The sequence below is a fragment of the Canis lupus genome, chromosome X, assembly GCF_003254725.2.
Source record: "Canis lupus dingo isolate Sandy chromosome X, ASM325472v2, whole genome shotgun sequence".
NCBI lineage: Eukaryota > Metazoa > Chordata > Mammalia > Carnivora > Canidae > Canis > Canis lupus.
This window is the reverse complement of record NC_064281.1, coordinates 53,506,759-53,528,904: the sequence shown is the minus strand read 5'-3', so window position 1 is coordinate 53,528,904 and position 22,146 is coordinate 53,506,759. Positions and strand designations below refer to the sequence as shown.

At 47.2% G+C, this 22,146-nt stretch overlaps 1 protein-coding gene across 5 annotated transcripts; it reads left to right on the top strand.

Annotated features, from left to right (window-relative positions):
* Positions 1-17,163: 17,163 nt before the first annotated feature.
* PJA1 (praja ring finger ubiquitin ligase 1) lies at positions 17,164-21,825 on the top strand. Of its 5 annotated transcripts, none has more exons than XM_035711647.2 (3): positions 17,164-17,323; positions 19,567-19,761; positions 20,326-21,825. In XM_035711647.2, exons 2-3 carry the CDS (start codon positions 19,634-19,636, stop codon positions 21,374-21,376), a joined length of 1,179 nt encoding a protein of 392 aa, XP_035567540.1. In that variant the 5' UTR covers positions 17,164-17,323; positions 19,567-19,633; the 3' UTR covers positions 21,377-21,825. The 5 variants fall into 5 exon arrangements, with proteins under 5 accessions (XP_035567540.1, XP_025321868.1, XP_025321866.1 ...); XM_049107446.1 differs by having other exon boundaries at positions 17,183-17,323; positions 19,400-19,761; XM_025466083.3 differs by having other exon boundaries at positions 19,567-21,825.
* The last annotated feature ends 321 nt before the right edge of the window (positions 21,826-22,146 follow it).

Genomic DNA, 22,146 nt, shown 5'->3' with positions numbered 1-22,146 from the left:
GAGCACATGTTCCAGTGGAGATGAAGTCTACCTTTCCTGCGGAGGCCTCAAATATAGTCCTACACCCAGGTCAGCTGCCAGGTTAGGCAAGTATTTTCATCTCCATTCTGAGATGTGCAGCCCTATGGCCACAGCAGAGACCCAAGAGATCATGTAGTCTGCCCTCCGCCTCCAGACAACTGCTCCAGTGTAGACCACTAAACCAGCCGCTGTTGAGGAAGCTTGGCTTTAGAGTCCAAAGACCTAGGATCAAAGCCCGATTCTGCTGCTTATGAGCTTTTTGATCTTGGGCAAGTGTAACTGCTCTAAGCCTCCATTTTCTCGCTCATCAAACAGGAATATGAATAGCAGCCACCCCAGAGGGTCACCGTGCAGAAGACATGAGATAACAAGATAGCATACTTAAAACAATGCCTTGCACAAGGGAGGTGCTTGACGTAGGTTAAATTTTACTATTACTGCCATTATTATTATTATTATTATTACCTGATCCAGGGTGTTATAGGCTTTGGGTTTTGTGACCAGTTTCAGGTTTGAAAGATATGCCTAATCCTGGCCCTGCAACATGCTCCAAAACTATTCAGCAGCCTGCCAGAAAACCCTCCCCCCATGGCCCTGGGGCAACCAATCAGAAGTTGAGGCCCACTCCTGAGTGTTCCCATAGCACTTTGTAGAGAACACTCCCTTTAGGTTTGCCTCAAATGGCCCATTCTCAAGAAGGCCTTCCCTGACCACCCCCATCTGAAATTGCAAACCCCCAGCACTCCCAACCTTCCTTCTCTGCTTTCTTTTCCTCTGTAATACATAGCACCATCTTTCCTGCTCTGTATTTTAGTTTTTTTTTTCTCTTTAGAAATTGTGGTTTGCCTCTCTGCCCTTGAATGTAAGCAGGAAGAAACTGTCAACTCTGTAAGGCTGTGCAGGCCCAAGGCAATTGGCCAAGAGATAAGCCAGATACCCTGGTCCACTAGTTAATAATCATAGGAGAGTCTCTCCCTTAATCTGAGCCTCAGTTTTTTCATCCGAACCATGAGGTAGGTGGGACTGGTGGTCTCCAAGAGCCTCCTCAGCTCTGACTTGGAACATTCTGTGTTAGGGATGCCTGGGTGGCTCAGTGGTTGAGCATCTGCCTTTGGCTCAGTTTATGATTCCGGAGTCCCGGGATGGAGCCCTGCATTGGGCTCCCCAAAGGGAGTCTGCTTCTCCCTCTGCCTTTGTCTCTGCCTCTCTCTGTGTGTCTCTCATGAATAAATAAATAAAATCTTTTTTTTAAAGAACCTTCTGTGTTATTGTTGCTGCTTCTCATGATACACAGAGCCCAGCCTTAGTTTGTAGGAGGTGGTGCCATAAGCAGTATCAGAGCTACAAACAGGATTCCTCTGACCCTTGATCTGGCCTCTCCAACCCTTCACTTATGTCAGGAGGGCCCTGGGCTTGCGAGCAGGGTGGATTGGATCACCCCTCCAAGTGGTATGAGGGTTCAACCTCAGAAACCTGTCCCAGGTGATGCTTGAGGGGCCTCAGGTGATGCCCTCCTATCCTCTGATGACATTGCTACAAGTCATGGCCAGCCGCATGCTCCCTTTAAAGATGCCACAGCTGGACATGACACAGGCACATGTTCTAGTGAGCTACCCTCTCTGTTCAAAGGCTGCCTTGTGATTTGCAAATGGGATAAAACAACCCCATAGGACAGTTGGCTGGTTCGGGGATCACTGGCTCCTGGGTGCAAGTCCTGCCTGGAATTCTGTCTTCTCACCTTATTTCTTAGTAGGAGGTCATCTACTAGGGCCCAGAATATTAAAGGCCAGAACCTAGCACCCAGCCCCTGTCTCTGCCCCAGTGCTCTGTCAGGACAGAGCCCCCATCTGGAGAAGTCAGCTGTCTCCATCAAATGGGGTCCCTCCATTTGTGCAGTTGACAATACTTATTACATTGACTGCTAGGCGCCAAGCACTGTGGAGAACATAGTAAGCAAGCACAGATACGGTGTCTGCTCTCTGGCCCCACTTCCATTCCCAGGGTAGAGGTGCCATCAGCACAGAAGCCAGAGGCATATTACAGAAACCTGGGCTGGAAACCCACAGTGGGCTCGTGCATGTGTGGGAGCTATGGGCATGGATGAGATGGCTGGAAAAAGGGTGTACGGAGTGAGAAGCGCAAAGAGGCTTGGGATAGAACCTGAGGAACACCAACATCTCAGAGGTGGGCAGAAGAAGCAATGGTGGAGATAAAGTAGTCAGGGGAGGGGTTCCTGGGCATCAAACCAAGACAACAGAGTAGAGTTCCAGAAGGAAGGAAGAATCAACCAACAAATGAGTCCCAGTACTGAAAGGGAGGTCTGGGCAAAGAAGAGAGGTCTCCTCATTAGGGAGTGGCACTGGTGAGTGGTGCATATGGAAAGCTACCTGTCCTGGACTCCAGAGCCAAGTGGAGACAGTGAAAGCAGGGAGGAGTAAAGCAATATTTATTGTGCACCTACTCCATGTCAGGTCCCCTGTCTGGACCCCCATATGCCTCATTCTTACCTTAATTCAATAATTTTCCTAGATGCAGGGACTTCACGATAAGCAAAAAGCCGTAAGTCTCCTGTCCTCATGGATCTCATAGTCTCTGGGGAAAGGGGAGGCATAGGGCATAGGAGCCATGCATGGATCTGAGGATCAGACAAATAAATGTGAAACCTTAAAGGGGATGAGGGTTATAAAGGAGGCGCACGATGTCCTAATGAGAACTTATTGTCCTAGGCTCTGACCTGCTGGGAGGTCAGGGCGGACTTCTCTGAAGAGACTGGCAAGCTGAGATCTGAAGGACAAATAGAATTGAAAGAGGGGCAGCCTGGGTGGCTCAGCGGTTTAGCGCCGCCTTCAGCTCAGGGCGTGATCCTGGAGACCCGGGATGGAGTCCCACGTCGGAGTCCCTGCATGGAGCCTGCTTTTCCCTCTGCCTGTGTCTCGGACTCTCTTTCTCTCAAATAAATAAATAAATAAATAAATAAATTCTTAAAAAAGAAATGAAAGAGGTAAATAGAGGAGGGGGGGAGTGTCTTACACAGAGGGAACCCCATAGGCCGAAGGCAGCCAGTGGGAGCCGAGTGGAGAAGGCAGGAGGCAGAGTGAGTCAGGGTGAGGATGGAAGGTGGGCTGCGGACTCCATAAGGCTTCACAGGCCACCATAAGGGGTTTTGTCTTTACCCTATAAGCTCAGGAAAGCCACAGGAGGGCTTTAAACAGGAGAACAACATGATCAATGTTGTGCTTTGGAAATGCCACTCCGGCTGTTGGATGAAGGGAAGGCAAGAGATGATTTGGGCCAAGCACTGAGGAAGCTATTTGGCTGAGTCCAGTAAAAGATGGTAGTAACTTGTACAAGAATGGAGACAAGGGAGAATGAAACAAGTGGATGGATTAAAAGATGTTCAGGTATTGTTGGCAATAGCAAGAACTTGTCCATAACTGGTGCTACAAGCAAGGGACTGGAAAAATAAATAATGGTAGATCTACCTAGGAGAACTGTATTGTAAACAGAGTGATGAAAGTTTCTTGGTGCTAAACAGAAAGCTTGACAAGATACATTGTTAAGTGAGAATGTCAAGTCAGAAGAGTGGGTATGGCAGGTATATTTGTCGCAGAAAGGGAGAATAAGAATATACAACGTATTCATTTTTCCATAGAGATATAGGGGAAGGGGGCTCCTGGGTGGCTCAGTCCATTGAGCTACCACCTTATGATTTCAACTCAGCTCATGATCTCAAAAGTTGTGAGATTGAGCCCCACATCAGGCTTCATACTCAGAGGGGAGTGTATATGAGATTCTCTCCCTCTGCCCCTCCCCCCCACTTGCACATGCTCTCTCTTTCTCTTTTCTCTCTCTAAAATAAATGAATAAATCTTAAAAAAAAAAAAAAAGAAAAAGAAAGATGCAGGGGAAGGCTACCGCCCACCCTCCATAATAAAGGTGGCTGGCTTACTTGTATGTATCTGGGGTGGGGATGTTGAGGTCGATGGAGTCAGAATGAGATCCCTCATGCCATCCCTTATGTTATCTTGATGTTTGAATGTACTACTATCTAGAAAGAAATCATTGTAAAAGCCTACGTGACTTAGGAAGTAAACTGATCAGGACTGGCTATGGGGTTGGTAATGTGGGAAATACTGAGAATGACTCCCAGGCTGAGTTCTGTGTAACTAAATGAAAGGGGTGGCCCTTGCTTGGTGTGATAAGGGGCAGGAGAAAACCACAGGGTGTAAAAGGAATAGAGTGTGATTGGTCCAGGACAGGCTGAGTGAAAACTACCTTCGAAGAGTAAGATGAGAAGAGAGACAGGGCAGAAGCTGGAGAAGGAGGTGGAGTCAAGGAAAGTATTTTGTTTTTTCAGTGGAAAAGAGATCTGAGCACTTTTTTTGTATATATTTTTTTTATTGGAGTTCAATTTGCCAACATATAGCATAACACCCAGTGCTCATCCCGTCAAGTGCCCCCCTCAGTGCCCGTCACCCAGTCACCACCACCCCTAGTCGTTTCCCAGAGTTAGGAGTCTCTCATGTTCTGTCTCCCTTTCTGATATTTCCCACTCATTTTTTCTCCTTTCCCCTTTATTCCCTTTCACTATTTCTTATATTCTCTGAATGAATGAGACCATATAATGATTGTCCTCTGATTGACTTATTTCACTCAGCATAATACCCTCCAGGTCCATCCACGTGGAAACAAATGGTGGGTATTTGTCTTTTCTAATGGCTGAGGAATATTCCATTGTATACATAGACCACATCCTCTTTATCCATTCATCTTTCGATGGACACCGAGGCTCCTTCCACAGTTGGGCTATTGTGGACATTGCTGCTAGAAACATCGGGGTGCAGGTGTCCTGGCGTTTCACTGCATCTGTATCTTTGGGGTAAATCCCCCGCAGTGCAATTGCTGGGTCGTGGGGCAGGTCTATTTTTAACTCTTTGAGGAACCTCCACACAGTTTTCCAGAGTGGCTGCACCAGTTCACATTCCCACCAACAATGCAAGAGGGTTCCCCTTTCTCCACATCCTCTCCAACATTTGTTGTTTCCTGCCTTGTTAATTTTCCCCATTCTCACTGGTGTGAGGTGGTATCTCATTGTGGTTTTGATTTGTATTTCCCTGATGGCAAGTGATGCAGAGCATTTTCTCATGTGCATGTTGGCCATGTCTCTGTCTTCCTCTGTGAGATTTCTGCTCATGTCTTTTGCCCATTTCCTGATTGGATTGTTTGTTTCTTTGCTGTTGAGTTTAATAAATTCTTTATAGATCTTGGAAACTAGCCCTTAATCTGATAGGTCATTTGCAAATATCTTCTCCCATTCTGTAGGTTGTCTTTGAGTTTTGTTGACTGTTTCTTTTGCTGTGCAGAAGCTTTTTGTCTTGATTAAGACCCAATAGTTCATTATTGCTTTTGTTTCCCTTGCCTGTGGCCAAATTAAAAAACGGTTGTTTTCCTCTAGGATTTTGATGGATTCTTGTGAGACTTGAGCACTTTAAAAGCAACTGGGGGGAAGTCCCGGTGGCTTAGCCGTTTAGTGCTGCCTTCAGCCCAGGGCATGACCCTGGGGTCCCAGGATTGAGTCTCACATCGGGCTCCCTGCATGGAGCCTGCTTCTCCCTCTGCCTGTGTCTCTGCTTCTCTCTCTCTCTCTGTCTCTAATAAATAAAAAAAAAATCTTTAAAAAATAAAAATAAAAGCAACTGGGGAAGATCCAGTTGAAAGGGAGAGACTGGCTGTCCATAAGAGGGAAGGTTTCAACCACTGATCAGGTCGATGCTTCTTTAGAATGACAGGAGCCCCAAGGTGCAAATGGAAGTTTGCTCCCAATGCAAGGAAGTTCTTCTGTTGTAACAAGAGATGAGTGGCCAGGGAGGGAAGATTCATGGAGCCCATTTGGCCTCAGTTTTAGTCCCCAAATCTCATGGGGAAATCCCTGGATCCTGGAAGCCTGTAGTGGGCTCGGTGGAGGTGGTGGCAAGGGAGCCATATCTCCCTGTCCCAGTTGATCACTGGGTCTGATATTGATTGAGGGCCTGCCACCCCCCAGCCCTGTGCTGGCACCTTCGCAGACACCTGGCCTTCATACTGGTCCTCCTGTGCATACATTATTATTATTAATCTCATATAAAGATTGGACAAAGTAGGCTCAGGGAGGCTCATGGTCACATAGCTAGTAAATGGCAGAACCAAAATCAAGCGACATCTTCTGATTCTCAGGCCATGGAGAGGTCCAGGGAGAGAGATATTTAAAAGATGGGATTAAGGAAACACCCAGGCCCAGAGGCCCTGACGACACCTGTGTATTCTGAAATTCCCTCTAGATGGGTTCCTCACCTGGGGGTGACTTTGCAGTGTCTGGAGACATTTGATGATCACAACTTGGGGTGGGGTTTGCCCCTGGCGCCTAGTGGCTAGATGCCAAAGATGCTGCTGAATGTCCTCCAGGGTACCGGACAGGCCCTACAAGATCGAGGCATAGGGCCCAACATGCCAGCAGTGCCACAGTGCAAACCCCGCAGCTTCAGAAGCTCCCGGGGCTAGGCAGTTTCTCATGGTCTCGCCCCACCCCTGGTCCCTCTGCCTCCAGGAATGCAAGTATCTTCATTGTTGCTACTTACTTTTTACTTCTGCCATTTGTGCACCACTGGAAAACATTCCAACTATGCCACAGTGTTTAAAGTATAAAATAAAAACCATTCCTCTCCCCTCCATCGTAACTCCCCAGAGATAACTATTGTTACTGTAACTTTTAGGGAACAGGTTGGACTCCACGAATGGAAAACAACTTGTTTTTCCCCCTCCAGTCTCTCTGTGACCTATTTCTTTTCTGCCTCTTGGGTGAAATCTCCTAAAGAGCCATAACTTTTTCAATCATTTTCAGGAAATTCAAATAATCCTCCTCTAATTCTTCTCAGCAATTAACACATCCAGCTCAGTGCCACAGATGAAAGAAACCCCAGACGTCACTAAAAGTTAAAGCTTTTCCCTTCTCCTCTGCTGGGTCTATGAGGTCCAGAAGCAAGGCTGCCAAGTGGTCAGGGCTCTGCTCCCTTGTCCTTCCCTACCATTTGTGGAGTATGCCTCTGTAAGGAGGCATCATTTATTTAACCAGGTAGCGACTGGTGGGCATTGAGGTCATTTCCAGTTTTTTACCTTTAGAAACAATGTCGGGACATCCTTGTACATATGCCTATCTATAGTTATTTTTTTTTAAGATTTTATTTATTATGAGAGACACACACAGAGAGGCAGAGATATAGGCAGAGGGAAAAGCAGCTCCCTGCGGGGAGCTGGATATGGGACTCAATTCCGGACCCCGGGATCATGCCCTGAGCCATCCAGGCGTCCCTTGTTAAAGCACATCTTTAGGATAAATTCCCAGAAGACAAAGTACCAAGCTCTGCATATTTAAAACAGTGAAACCTGTTTCCAGAATGTTCTACACAGCAATTGTACCAATCTATGCTCCTACCAGCAGAGAATGGGAGGGCCCATTAAGGATCTTGGGTCTGAAGTTTTCCTTCTCTCTCCCCCTGGCTCTGGCTCTCTTTCTCATAACACAGTGCCTGGCACATACAAAGAAGACCAGGACTGCATTTCCTGTTGAATGACTGGGTACTGAGAGTTAGCTGGGCTTCCTTGCTGGTCCTCCCATCTCCATCTCTGATCCATTCTTGACCCCTCCAGAGTGAGGGCCCTAAAACACCATCCGGTCAGCCTCCCTCCCCACCTCCAGAGGCTGGCTCCCTCTGGCCCACTCCGCAGGGCATGCTGTGGCCCATCTTCTCCCTGCTCCTGTCATATCCTCTGGAGGCTTTGCCTCCCCCTGCCTTACACTCCAGCCAGGCACACAATGCTGCCCACCTGCCTCAAGCACAGCAGGCTTTGGCTCCTTGCCCAGTGGTTCCCTCTGGCCAGACTTCCCTCCTCTTCCCTTCCATGAGTAGACATGCATTGGTTTATGGCTCTGCACTGTTCATTCCTCTCCTTTTCTTAGACTCCTGCTTCTTTTCAGTGAATTGTCTGCCTCACCGGGGTAAGATTGGTGAAACTGTCCATCCGTGTGTCTGCCCACCACGATGGAAGCCAAAGGGACATAGCCTTCTTTTCCATAGCCCAGTCTAGCCAGAGAGCAGGCATAGGACTAAGTTTGGTCCCTGGATACTCTCTTTGGACTCTGAATCTGGAGCAGGTACTATATGAATACAGGAGATGATTTTCATCCATTTCAGTGGCAGTCCCCTCATCAAACCGTCCCTACTTCCTGCCCCTGCCCAATGCTTCCTTTGCTTCTGTTTCCAAACCTGGTTCTCTAGCCTTTTCCTTGATTGTGTAAGCTCCTGGTAGCCTAGTCCCAAATTCCACAAATGCCTTTCTCCCTCCAGGTATGCAGAGATGGTTTCTATTGCTTGCCACCAGAAGTTTCTAGAGAAAGCCCAGCTTAGACGTCCCTTCCTCTGCAAAGCGCTCCCTGGTTCTCTGAACATCCTCATAGCACTAAGTACAGCCCACCCTAGAGTTTTGGGTTTTTTTTTTCTGTCCCTTTCACCAGAGTAAGACCTCATGTGGGTCCCACCATTGTAAGCTCAGTGCCCAATCCAGAGCCAAGCCTTCAAGGCAAGCAACATGGAAAGACTAAGCTAATGAACTGGTAGCTCTGCCCCTATCTGGCAGCTTTGGTGGCTTAGACAAACTCTCATCCTGCCATGAAAATGATGCCAGGGGCTGCCCCCACCCTTTGTGAGACTGGCTGGGAATAACATGAGTGGATTTCTGTTTGGGGCCCTCATTCTGTCTTGTGCCATGGAAGATAGAGTGATGGGGGGGAGCAGAGGGGACTGGGTGGGGGAGGTGGCTATTGGAGCAGCTCAGGTGGGAGATGAAGGTGAACTGGATTAAGATGGTTGCGGTGGGTACTGCAAGGGGAAGGAGCTGACTGGTGAGATCGTGAACTGAGCATTAGAAGGGAGTCGGAAACTCAGTTTCTTCTGCTAATTCTGAAAGCAAGAGCTGGCCGTTTGAGATGGCTTCCCTCAGAAGGAGGTGGTAAGGGAGCACGTGTGCATATGCACGGGAGACCGTTAGGGAGGGTGTCACACTGTCTCCAGAATCCCCCCTCCTGCCACCAGCCACCATGAAGGCTGCCTGGCCTGTTTTCTAAAGAGCTTCCCCAGGCAGCAGAGGAGAGAGGGGAAGGGGGGCCAGCCCCCACACCACTCAGCGGAGGTGAGCCGAGGAGCATCCAGTCCTCTGTCCTGCTGCCCTGGCCATTACAGGCTGCCAGGTGCCTTGTTTGTGATGAAAGCCTTTAAAAACCCATGTGTATGGATGGTCATGCATTCATTTTTGTTCATTTCACTAATACTCACTGAGCCTGGAGCACGCAATGCGCCATGGACCCTGCTCTCAAGAAGCTCCGGAGCTGGCGGGGGAGAAGATGCGTAATCAGGCAATTAGGAACCAGTGTAAGCGGGAGGTAAAGCGCTGGTTGCTATGGGAACACAAGGAGAGGCCACAGCTGCTGCTCCTCTCAGAAGAGTGGTGGTGAGCAAAATAGGAGGCATGAGGCAGGCAGACCTGCTTGCCAGGCCCAGGTCCACATGGCCCAGCCGACGTGTCCAGGACCAAATCTTCTGGTGCAACAATTCCTACTGCCTCTCTGCCCCTTCTTTGCCTCCTCTAAGAAATGAGAAAGGGGAGTATGATAAGAGGCCAAATGAGACCCTGCGTGTTTGTGCATGGTCCCTAGTAGATCTTGGCTATGTGGTAGGTACTAGGAATTTTTTTCAAAACATATTTGTTGGTTGAATGTTTCCCAGGCTACTGGACACCAGCAGTAGAGCTGTGAACAAGGCAGACAATGACCTTGCCCCCACAGAGGTTATAGGAATTTGAGAGGAGAGACTGATAAGAAAAAAAATCACGGCATAAGTAATTACTATTGTGATGAGTATCATGATGCTGCTGCCAGAGTGGTTCAGAGTAGGAGTATGCTAGGGGGCCAGGAAGAAAGATTTCCTGGACGAGGTGACATTTCAGCTAAAATCAGAAGGAGCAATTAGTCAGCAAAGAGGTGGGGATGCTGCATTCCGAGTTATGAGTTACAGTGACCAGTGAGTGTGATGATGCTGAAGCAACAGGGAGTCTGGTATGTTCCAGGCAAGAAGAGGAGGTCAGTGGAAATCGGGGTGGAAAGGCACAAAAGAGGTGGGAACTGAGGGTGCTGGACAGGCGGGTAGGGCACCCATGAATCCATCCTCTGGGCTGTGGTGAGTTTCGCACTGGATCCTATGTTACTCTGGCTCCCATAGCCGATCCACTTACCCATCAATACCAAGATCAAGGGGCTTGACTCTGGGCCAACTTGTAGAAGTTTTTGTAGTAATGAAAGCTGCCAGAGCCTTTGGAAGACGTTTAGGCCCAAACTCTTATTTTGCTGAGGCCCAGAGAGAAAGAAGACTTGCTCCAGGTCCCCTGACAAGCAGAGTTGTCAGGCCTGGAACTAGCACCCAGTCTGAGAGGCCACCCAGTGCTTCATGCCTCTGCAGAAGTCTGAAGTGGGGGGGTGGTTTGGGGGTTTTTGTTTTGTTGTTGTTGTTTGTTTGTTTGTTTTTGGAGATACCATTTTCTCTCCTTCTCCAGGTAACTGGCAGTGTTTCCAGTTCTTTTTTTGACTTCCTGCCCTTCCCCTAGAGTTCTTGTCTTCAAAAAGGCACATTTTCCTTCACCTCAGCTCCTCATTTGCTTATGCTCCACCCTTCTATTGTGAATGGGGTAGCCAGAGGCAAGGCTCGGATCCCAGGCTGGGCCCAAAGGAGCTACTCCCATGCCAGCCAGCTATTGATGAATCTTCCAGGCTTACCCTAGCTTCTGCCCTTGCCCCTTCCCCGGTCATGTTCCATGAGCAAAATTCTCCCTGATGACATGGTCACACCACTTCCCTGCCCAGGCAGGCCCCACCATACATTCACTGGCAGAGGGTGTCAGCCACCATCTCATATAATCTCTCCATTGCTGAGAGGAGAACAGGGAGGCCCAGGGAGAGAAGAGGATCCACCCAGCATCAAGCCCAAAGGATCTGTGAACCACGTTCTGGCCTTTCAACTCTGCCTAGCCCTCCCCTCTGCCCTGCCCCACCATCTCCCAGTATCATTAACTGGCTCCCTTCTCTCCCTGTTTTTTTTTTTTAATTTATTTTTTATTGGTGTTCAATTTACTAACATACAGAATAACCCCCAGTGCCCGTCACCCATTCACTCCCACCCCCGCCCTCCTCCCCTTCTACCACCCCTAGTTCGTTTCCCAGAGTTAGGAGTCTTTACGTTCTGTCTCCCTTTCTGATATTTCCCACACATTTCTTCTCTCTTCCCTTATATTCCCTTTCACTATTATTTATATTCCCCAAATGAATGAGAACATATAATGTTTGTCCTTCTCCGACTGACTTACTTCACTCAGCCCTTCTCTCCCTGTTGATGGAAGCACAGATGCACCGAGGGTTGAAGGGAAACCCTATGGGGAGAGGGTGGCCCAGCGCTGCTGGAGCAGAGGCTTAAGGGGGAAGAATGAGGGGAACCTGTCCTCTGCTTCTCTAGCATAGCTGGTGTCACATGCCAGCTAGCCCTCTACTCACCTCCTGCTGCTGAGGGCCAGCAAGCAGTTCAGCCACGGATAAAGTAAGCTGCTCCAGGTCTCCACCAAGAAATGTCCCCACCTGGTAGGACTCCCTTTTAGTCAGGAACGGAGGCTACCACATTCTTCCTGTCTTAGGCCTGGAAGTAGCCATCTTTGGAGTTGAAGGTCCTGGTCTCAGATTCCAGCTCTGCTACCTCTGGCTGAGTAGCCTTGGGCAAATCCCTTCCAATGTTGGAAACCTGGCTTCCCCACCTGAATGTAAGAGTTGCTACCTTACCTACCAGCTAGCTACAAAGATTAAAGAAGAGAGCCTATGTAAAGTACCTGGCAGGTGGTAGGTGTTTGATGAGTTGTTGTCTCCTCACACTCTGGGCTTGCCCCTCCAGCCCCACTCCCAGGAATCTCTTCCTGATTTCCGGCAGAGATCCTTGGGGGAGAGGCTGGGACCAGCTCTTAGCAAGAGCTTCTTGGCTCTGGGGAGAAGAGAAGGGAGCCATGTCCCACAGTAGACAGTCCTAATCCCTGAAACTCGGCAGGAGGCACGCAATGTGAAGTTAAGCCAGGGGAAAGGATGGAGGGCAGGAGAGATTGGAGGGCCAGAGGAGGAAGAGGAGGCAGGTGGCTTTGGAGCCTGTGGGAAGTCAGGACAGTGGGGAGAGGGCCAGACAGCACAGGGGCCCATCCTGCTGGTCCAGGCAGTGCCAGATGGTTATGAGAAATAGAGAAGACCTCTGGACTGCAGGTTGCTTGAACCTCTCTTGATGGCATCTACTCTTAGGTTATCCTGGGGCACAGGATCTTCTGTCTCATTGGGACCCATCTAGGCTCTAGCATGAGACTCAGCTTGGCCCCATCCAGCTTCAGACATCTGGTCCCCATCCCACATCCCTGTTCCATCCCTGCTACCTTGAGCCAGGCTGAGAGTTTGTTGCCCTCATTGTCTGTCTCCACAACCAAACCCCTGATCCCCATTCTGATCAAGGTTCCCTTTTGACCTGTCATTCCCTGCAACCCAGAGGTCCCCAGACATCTCTGACTTAGACTTTATGATTATTCTTCATAAGGAATTCCCCTCTGTCTCCAAAGTCATTAGCATGAGTCCCTACAAAGAGGACTTAATTTTGAGGCTCTGGATGCATTTGCCTAAAATGTGTCCACTGGCTCACCTGCCCCTCTTGCAGCCAGGAGCATCACGAGAAAGATGCCAAGCAGGAATCCAAGCAGGAATCAGGGAGATCTGGGGCCAGGAATGGCCCTCAGTCTCCAACACTGGTGATGACGGAGTCTGTGGCCTGGATCAGAGCTAACTCAGTAGCTGGGATTAAGGCTAAGTTTGTGACCAAGTTCAATGTGACCAGGGTTCATACATTCCTTCTGGTTGCAAGCAACAGAGTTCAACTCTGGCTAACTCAGGCAGAAGATAAGGCTGTATTTCAAAGATATTGGGCTAGTTTTCAGAATTGTTTGATTGATTTGAACATGACTCAGCTCCAATCTTCCCAGGATCTGTGTGTCTCCTTCTGAGTTTTAAATCCCCAGGTCAGGAATCTGTGCTCTAGGATCAGTCAAGCTAGCCATGGTGCAGGGCCACACATTGCCAGTGGAAATTGGAAGGGCTCCAGCCTTGGGGAAGAAGCAGTCTGATACCATCTACTAAAATTAAAAGGATATGCATCATTCGACCTGGCAATCCTACCTCTGGGACATTATTTCATGGAAATGAAAGCCCTGGCACCTAAGGACTGATATGTACATGCACTGCAGCATTGCTCATAGTGTTAAAAAAACCAAACCCTGAAAATCATAATCATCTATCAATAGTTGATAGTTGAATAGATTATGGCAAATCCACAACATGAATACTAGGCAGTCATTGAAGATTAGTAATTCAAGCCATACCAGTTGATTTCAGGAAGTATTATTTAGTAAGAACAGCAAGAAGTACAAAAATACATCTATGATCCCATTTTAATAAAAAAGGATAAGCAAAAACCCATGCACATATCCCACATATACACACATAAGTATACATCTATCTGTATCTGATTATTCACATATAAAGAAAAACATGAAATAATGAATACTACATTACTGAAGTAGGTTATGGGGAGCAGTGATATAGATAGAGGAGGGAGACAAGTACATAGAAGAAAAGGCTATAATTTTTAAATGCACATAGGATTTCGTTTGTGAATGTATCTAACATTACACAGGTATGTGTATATATGTATATGCTTATATGTGAAATTAGCAGCACATATTTTCCCCAGGTTTTCATTTGTGTTTTACTTTGAATTGTTTATCTATCTCTGTATGTTTTGCCTGCTGGAGGATTTTGTTTTTATGTAATTGAACCCCTTCTTTCTTTGGCTCTTGTATGTTTTGTCAAACTCATAGAGGTATCATCTACTTCAGGATTTTTAAAAAAACTTCCCCGTAGTTTGTTTTAAGTACTTTTATAAATTCATATTGACATTTAAAGGAAACACCAATTTGGAGAAAGTGTTTGCAACTGTACAAATATAACTGACATCTGGTCTCTGGAATATATAAAGAATTCCTAGTAATCAATAAATTGGTCCAACCACTTTGGAAAATGGCTTGGCATTTCAAGTTGAGGTTGAGATGCTCTGATCCGTGTCCTGCCTGCCGTGAGCCCCACCTCCTGGCATTTCTGACCTTGGGGTACCCCCTCCCCATAAGTGTGGACTAGACCACTGGACAATTCATTTAAAAAAATGGTATAAGCATTAGGATGCCACTCCCGAGATCTGCCTTGAAGAAATGTCAAAAGAAATTTTCCAGGACAAAAAAATGACATAGGACAGAAACTTAGATCTATGTTTTAAAAAGGCAGAGGATTTGAGAAGGAATAAATAAAAGTATAAAAGGACAAAATCTTGCATTTTTCTTAACTGATCTAACAAATAACAATTTGTTAAAAAAAAACAATAGCAGCAATGTAATGGATGATAATGGCTTATGGACAAGTGAAATGGAGGACAGCAATGTTATAAAGGACATGAGGGAAGAATTGGGTGTACTCTGTTATAAGGTACCTGCACAACCCATGAAGTAAGGTTGTATCGTTTGAAAATGGGCTTGGATTAGTTGTAAATGTACATTGCAAACTCAAGGGCAACCACTGAAACAATGTAAGAATAAGAAATATAATTGAAATTATGGGAGGAAAAAGTGGAATCTTATAAAATGCCCAATTAAAATTAGAAAAGGCAGAAAAAAAGGGAGAAACAAGGAACAAAGGCAATGAATAGGAAACAGTTACAAATAGGGTAAATATTAATCCAACTTATCAAGAATCACTGTTTGACTACATCAGTTAAAAGAGCAGGGACTATCAGAATGGATTTTTTAAAAAGACCCCCCCAAAAGATGTTGTTTACAAGAGACTCATCTTAAATATAAAGACACAGAGAGATTAAAGGTAAATGGATAAAGGGAGATATACATGCCAACATTAATAAAAAGAAAGCTGGAGCAACTCTGTTAATTCCAAACAAAGCCAATGTCAGAGCAAGAAACATTATCAGGCATAAAGACAGGCATTACAGGGATCCCTGGGTGGCGCAGCGGTTTAGCGCCTGCCTTTGGCCCAGGGCGCGATCCTGGAGACCCGGAATCGAGTCCCACATCGGGCTCCTGGTGCATGGAGCCTGCTTCTCCCTCTGCCTGTGTCTCTGCCTCTCTCTCTCTCTGTGTGACTATCATAAATAAATAAAAATTAAAAAAAAATACAGGCATTACATAATGATAAAAGGTATAGACTCGTATCTGAGCATCTGAAGAAAATAAAATCTGCTTAATCTGTATGACAGGTACATGCAAACATGCATTTTATACTCTTCTGTATATTGGAAATATTTTAAATTATTTGATAAAAATCGCATCCTTTCTTGAGTACAAAAAATATATACATTAGATTAGGTTTACTAATTGTGTTGTTCAATCTCTCTATATCCTTAGTTTGTAGTCTATTTGGTCCATTTATACCATAATAAGTGTGGTTAAGTCTCCCACTATAATTGAGAACTTTCTGATCTTTCTTGATATTTCTAACATATTTGCCTTATATATTTTGAAATCACATTGCTTGGCATAGAAAGTTTACTAACTGCATCCTCTCTATGAATGAAAGAACCTGTTTTGTTCTCTTTAATCCTTTTTATTTTGAGTTCTTGATTTTTCTGATATTAACCTTGGTACATGTCTCTTGTCTTCTTTCTTGCTTTTCTTTTTTTCTTTTAATTCCTCCCTCCTCACTCCTTCCTTTCCTTCCTTCTTCATTTCTTGTGGTATTTAACTGGCATATATTTTCCATTTCTATATCTGCTTTAAGTGAAACTCATATAAACAGCATATAATCAAATTTGAAGAAAAACAAAATACTTAAAATGAGAGTCTGCCTTTTATTTTTTAAAGATTTTATTTATTCATTCATGAGAGACAGAGAGAGAGAGAGGCAGAGACATAGGCAGAGGGAGAGGCAGACTCCTCACAGGGAGCCCGATGAGGGACCCGATCCCTGAACCGGGATCACGCCCTGAGCCAAAGGCAGACACTCAACTACTGAGCCACTCAGGATTTCTGAGAGTCTGCTTTTTTTTTTTTTAATTAGTGTTAATCCATACTATATACTGATATATTTGGATTTATTCCTGCCCTTTGGGTCTTAAAAAATAGCCTTTCTTGTTGCCTCCCACCTCACTTCTGCAGTTTGATAGATTGAATTTTTCTCTTTGTTCGACATATTATTTTTTTAGTGGTTTGTTACACATACATCCTATTCTTATTATATTTGTTACCCTAATGTTTCCTGTCCTTGTATTGTGCATTTTGTTTCCAAGAACAAAACTTTGCTATTGTCGTGAACATGGAGAGTCTTTACATTCCATAAATATTAAAGATGCATTGTAAAGTGCAATTAATAAAAGAGTTCAGAATTCTGTAAAATTATACAAATCCAAAAGGTATAGCTATAGTATTTTTAAACTGCAATGAGATTACCAGGTTGTGAGTCGGTATTACGCTTCATGACTGATCATTTCTTTTGGATAGAAAAGGTTGGTTTCGTTAACAGAGAAAAAAAATTAACAGCAACAAATTCTACTGTAAACAGTTCAATTGCTTCAATTACCAGGTCAAAAAAAAAAAATGAACCTGCAACTCTAGATAAAATTTCACATTTTTTTATGCTTCTAGTACAAACCATGCCATATAACATAGGATATGATATATTATTGTAATTACTTGAACATCAGAATTAATCAGAAAGAATTTGTCGACTTCATCTTTAAAAAGGGGGAGAAAACCCCCAGAACAGAAGAGGGTATGGCTAAATGTTTAACATTTGCTAAAGCTGGCTGTTGGTTACATTTTTTGCTGTCCTTTTCTGTATCCTTGACGATTTCATCATTTAAAATGAAATCATGCTCTCGGGCCCAGCCTGATTGGTGGAGAGCAGCTGCCGCCCCGCCACATCGAGGGGGCGGGCCCGGCGACGCCACCGGCACTTCCTCCGCCGCAGTCGCCGCCTGCCCGGCTGCTGTCTGGCGGGGGAGGAGCTGGAGACCCGGAGCAGCCCCGGCGGCCCTGACGCTCGGCGGCCCGAGAGCTCCGCTCGTCCGGAGGAGCGCGCGGCTGTCAGCCCTGGGTGAGTGGAGGCTGTTTCCTCAGTTCATCCGGAAGGGGCGGCGGGGCAGGTGGCGGGGCTTGGGGACGAGGGTTCGGGTCCTCTAGCGAACAGATCTTCAGGCGCGCCCCTTGGGAAGGGGTGGGGTGGACGCAGGACCTGCCTGCAGAGTGAGGCCTGTATCCCCCGACCTGACCTGTTCGGGGGCGTCATCCTCCATCTCCCAGCCCCCTTCGCGTGGCGTGGCCCCTACTCGGATGGCTTCAATTGCTGTTTGAGAGGGGAGTGGGGGTCCGGGCCCTCCCCTACTTCTTCCCTCCTTGGTCCCTTTACAGAGCACTCCATGTCCTTTCTTCCCCCATTTTGCAGTTGTTTTTCCTGAATGGCAAATTGTTCAGATTTGTAGGTAAATATATTATCGTTCCCAGGAAAAAGAATTGTCTGAGAAACCAGTTATTACCAGGGAAAAACTAGACCCTTGCCTGCCTTTCCTTTCTTTTATTCCCCTTCCCTGGCCATCGGTTTGGAGTTGCCAGTGTGAGCAGTAACGTTTTGCCATCTCTCTTTATGACACTGTGACCCCCTCCCCCTCCCCATGTCTCGCATGTGTGGGCAGGGACATACACAGACACATGCATACATGGTGCGCGTGCACATGCACGCACACGTACGCAGGCATACATACAGACACACACACAGAAACCTCTCGTTGCAGCCCCCTCCCTGCACCCCCCTCATACTCAAGGTTTTGGCACATCCTCTTCCCCTTGAGGACGTGGACAGACACACATACACACACTCTTGCACAATGTCACACCCTCCTGTGCCTTTCCCTGCTTCTCACTGCCTGCCACATACTCACCTCCAGAAGCAGCCCCCTCCTTCTTCTGCCTCTGTGTGAGCACACACACACCACACACACCCCTTCTGGGGCTGCCCTAGCCCTTGCCTGCCACACACATGACGATAGCGTTTGATTGCTGGCTCCTCTTTCATGTGCCACATACATACATACATATATATGCACGCACACACTCTCATTCACACAGCCCTCACAGATGCTCCCAGCCCTGCTCCCCATCTGCTACATACGTGCATAGACAGCCCTCCTTTGCTGGTTCCTGCAGTGCAAACACTCACATAAATCCTTCTTTGGGGACACCATCACCCCCCAGCTAGCCACATTCGTGAATACACATATTTCCCTGATTGCTGGCTCCCTATTCCACCCACCAGCCACCCTCACATCCCTCTCCTGTGCTGTCCCTCTCGTGGATGCGTTCACTCACACTGACATTCTCCACTGTTGCCTCCCATTTTGCTGAATACTCACAGACCGTGGCCACCCTTGTCCAATGCTACCAAACCCTTTCTTGCCTGCCACAGACACGTAAACGGGCTCCCTCCACAGAGTTGCAGCCACTGCACATATACAGCCACACATGCACATTCTCTTTCTGTCATGCTTACACATACCCCTCTCCTCTGAAGCCACCCCCCACCCTGGCACCTGTCATTTCCCTACCCACATCCAGAATGGGTGTCCTTCTGTCTGACACTAACGCCTCTTCCCAGTACACCTGTCCCCTCCCCCTACAAACATGCATCTCTTCATTGCATGATGACTGCCCCCCCCCTTCCACCTGTCCCTCTCCTCCTGACAGACACGTTAGGCATTCATGAACACATGGTGATCTCTTTTTCACCCCATCCCAATTTGCATTTCTCCTGTCTGTCTGCAGGGCTCAGAAAAGATGCAGATACCCCATAAGATAACCACAACAATCTTTCCTCTTCCACATTGGCCTAATTTCACACTACTTCACCCACCTTCCTAGCATCCAGGCACCCCCATCTTCTGTCAGATTCTCCCCCAAGTCTGGCTCTCCAACCAACCCAGCTTTGTAATCATTTTGCCAACATTAAAAATGTGTTCCAGGTCTACACCTGACAGTCACTGGAATGCTACTTCAGGCCTTAGAAGAAAGTGAAACTAATTGTAAAGGCCCCTTATCCTTTCTGTTACTGCCTGCTGAAGTGAAAATAGATCTCCCTGCTCTTTTATTCTGAACTGATTTGACTTTCCCATCTCCCAAGCTTGTGCAGGGAGCAGGAGCCTTTCCGCTCAAGCCCCAGCTGTATTGGAAACCCTCCTAAGTCAGAGCCATGGGTCAGGAATCTAGCAAGCCCGTATGGCCCAAGCCAGCAGGAGGGTATCAGTCCAATACAGGCAGGAGGTATGGAAGAGGGCATGCTTATGTCAGTTTCAGGCCATCCTCGAGCCAGCAGGACAGGATTTCCAGCCAGAGAAAGACAACATCCGAAGTCCCAATGCACAGATCAGCCCCCAGTCAAACCACCAAGAGGAGCCGGTCACCATTTTCCATCACCCGTCGTAGTTGGGAGGACAGTGAGAGCTCTGGAGCCAGCCTGAATGTTGATAATGAGGACTACTCCAGGTACCCACCGAGAGAGTACAGGGCTTCAGGTAGCAGAAGAGGATTGGCTTATGGACATGTTGACTCTTTTGGGGCAGATGATAGTGAGGAGGAGGGGGCTGGGCCTGTTGAGCGAGCACCAGTTAGAGGGAAAACTGGCAAGTTTAAAGATGATAAGCCCTACGACCCAGAGAAAGGGGCCAGGTCTTTGGCTGGGGTGGCTCCACAGTTCTCTAGCTTTAAGCGTGATGTGAGAGAGGAGCTTGACAAGTTAGACCCGGCCCCTGCAGCAAGATGCTCTGTTAGCAGAGCTGAGTTCCTGCAGCAAAATAGCATGGCCTCTCAGACATCTGCTGAAGGCAAGGTGGCTACCCGTGGTGACAGCCGGGAGAGTCAGAGACGGGAGCAGAATTTCCCTGCACATCCCAGCAGGGCTCCTGTGAGTATTTGTGGTGGTGGGGAAAACACCCCCAAGAGTGCAGAGGAGCCGGTGGTGAGGCCTAAAATCAGAAATCTGGCGAGCCCCAACTGCGTGAAACCAAAAATATTTTTTGATACTGATGATGATGATGATATGCCACATAGTACTTCCAGGTGGAGGGATACAGCCAACGCTGAAGGCCACTCGGATGGCCTAGCAAGAAGAGCCAGAGGTGAGAGTTCAGGTGGCTACTCTGAGCTGAAGTACCCCGAAGACAAGAGGGAAGCCAGGAATGACCAAGTGAAGCCAGAAAAGGTACCAAGACGGCGGCGAACCATGGCTGACCCTGACTTCTGGACGTACAGCGACGATTACTACAAATACTGTGATGAAGACTCTGACAGTGACAAAGAGTGGACTGCTGCTCTGCGGCGGAAGTATCGAGGTCGAGAGCAGAATCTGTCGTCCAGTGGTGAAAGCTGGGAGACTCTGCCAGGGAAAGAGGAGCACGACTCTGAGCAGGTCAGAGTGAATGCTGGCGCCGGCGCCAGTGCCAGCCCGGGTACCGGCGCCAGCGCCGGCAGCAACAGCAGCAGTGAACTGGAAGACCTCCGAGGACCACCTCTTCAGGAAGAGGAACACGCATCCCCCAGAGAACGAGAAGCTCCTTGGCTCCAGTACAACGAAAATGAGAGTAGCAGTGAGGGGGATAATGAATCTGCTCAGGAGTATCTACAGCCTGGGGTGTTCATGCTCGATGGAAACAACAATCTTGAAGATGACTCCAGCGTGAGTGAAGACCTAGAAGTGGATTGGAGCCTCTTTGATGGGTTCGCAGATGGCTTGGGGGTGGCCGAAGCCATTTCCTACGTGGATCCTCAGTTTCTCACCTACATGGCACTTGAAGAACGCCTGGCCCAGGCAATGGAAACTGCCCTGGCGCACCTAGAGTCTCTCGCAGTGGACGTGGAGGTGGCCAACCCACCGGCGAGCAAGGAGAGCATCGACACTCTCCCTGAGATCCTGGTCACTGAAGATCACAGTGCAGTGGGGCAGGAAATGTGTTGCCCCATCTGTTGTAGTGAATATGTGAAGGGGGAGGTGGCAACTGAGCTGCCTTGCCACCACTATTTCCACAAGCCGTGTGTGTCCATCTGGCTTCAGAAATCAGGCACCTGCCCTGTGTGCCGCTGCATGTTCCCTCCCCCGCTCTAAGGCCAAGGCTCTTTATTCCTGGTCAGATGATTTTCCCCATCTGAAATACACAATACTGCAGGAGCCCTCTCAAAATTAACAATTGAAATGAAAACGAATCAGTCGATTAATCCACACCTGTCATTCCTTGTGGTTATTTCCAATGTGAAAGCGGTTGCATACTATGATTGCATTAAAAAATCATAACTGTCTCTTAGAGGTTAGAAAAGGAAAACTAAACTTTCTAAATGCTACTCGAGATTACAGTAAAAACATACATTTTCTAACCTGAAAGCTGAACTAAGTTGCATTTGTTTTCTTCAGTAGAATATGTTGCTGTTAACTGTTAACGACAGGTTTATCTGTCAAATATGTCCAGAAGGCATCATCATTTCTATTGCATGTTATGGGTTAATATTCCTGTAATTGCAGTGCCGTAAAAGCTTATTAAAGTTCTCCTTTTGGTTTTACATGGCATAGTGGAATTGTTTGGTTTTGTCTAAAATGGTGGTACTCAGTGACTCTATCATTGATTGCTTGCCCTTGCATCAAAAACAGGGGTTTTTTTGTTTGTTTTTTTTGGTGCTCCCAAGAGTAGAAAAATTTCTGAGTGTCACTGGAAACGCTGACTCCCAACAACAGCAAAAAAATAGGGATGATGATTTCTAAAAGTAGGAGTAAAGTGTACGACTGTTAAACTACTCTAGGGGCAAAGGTCAAATAGAGAGTACTCTGTCAGTCTGAGGGAAGGAAAGAGACAGTGAGAAAGCAGGTAAAAATAAAGAACAATG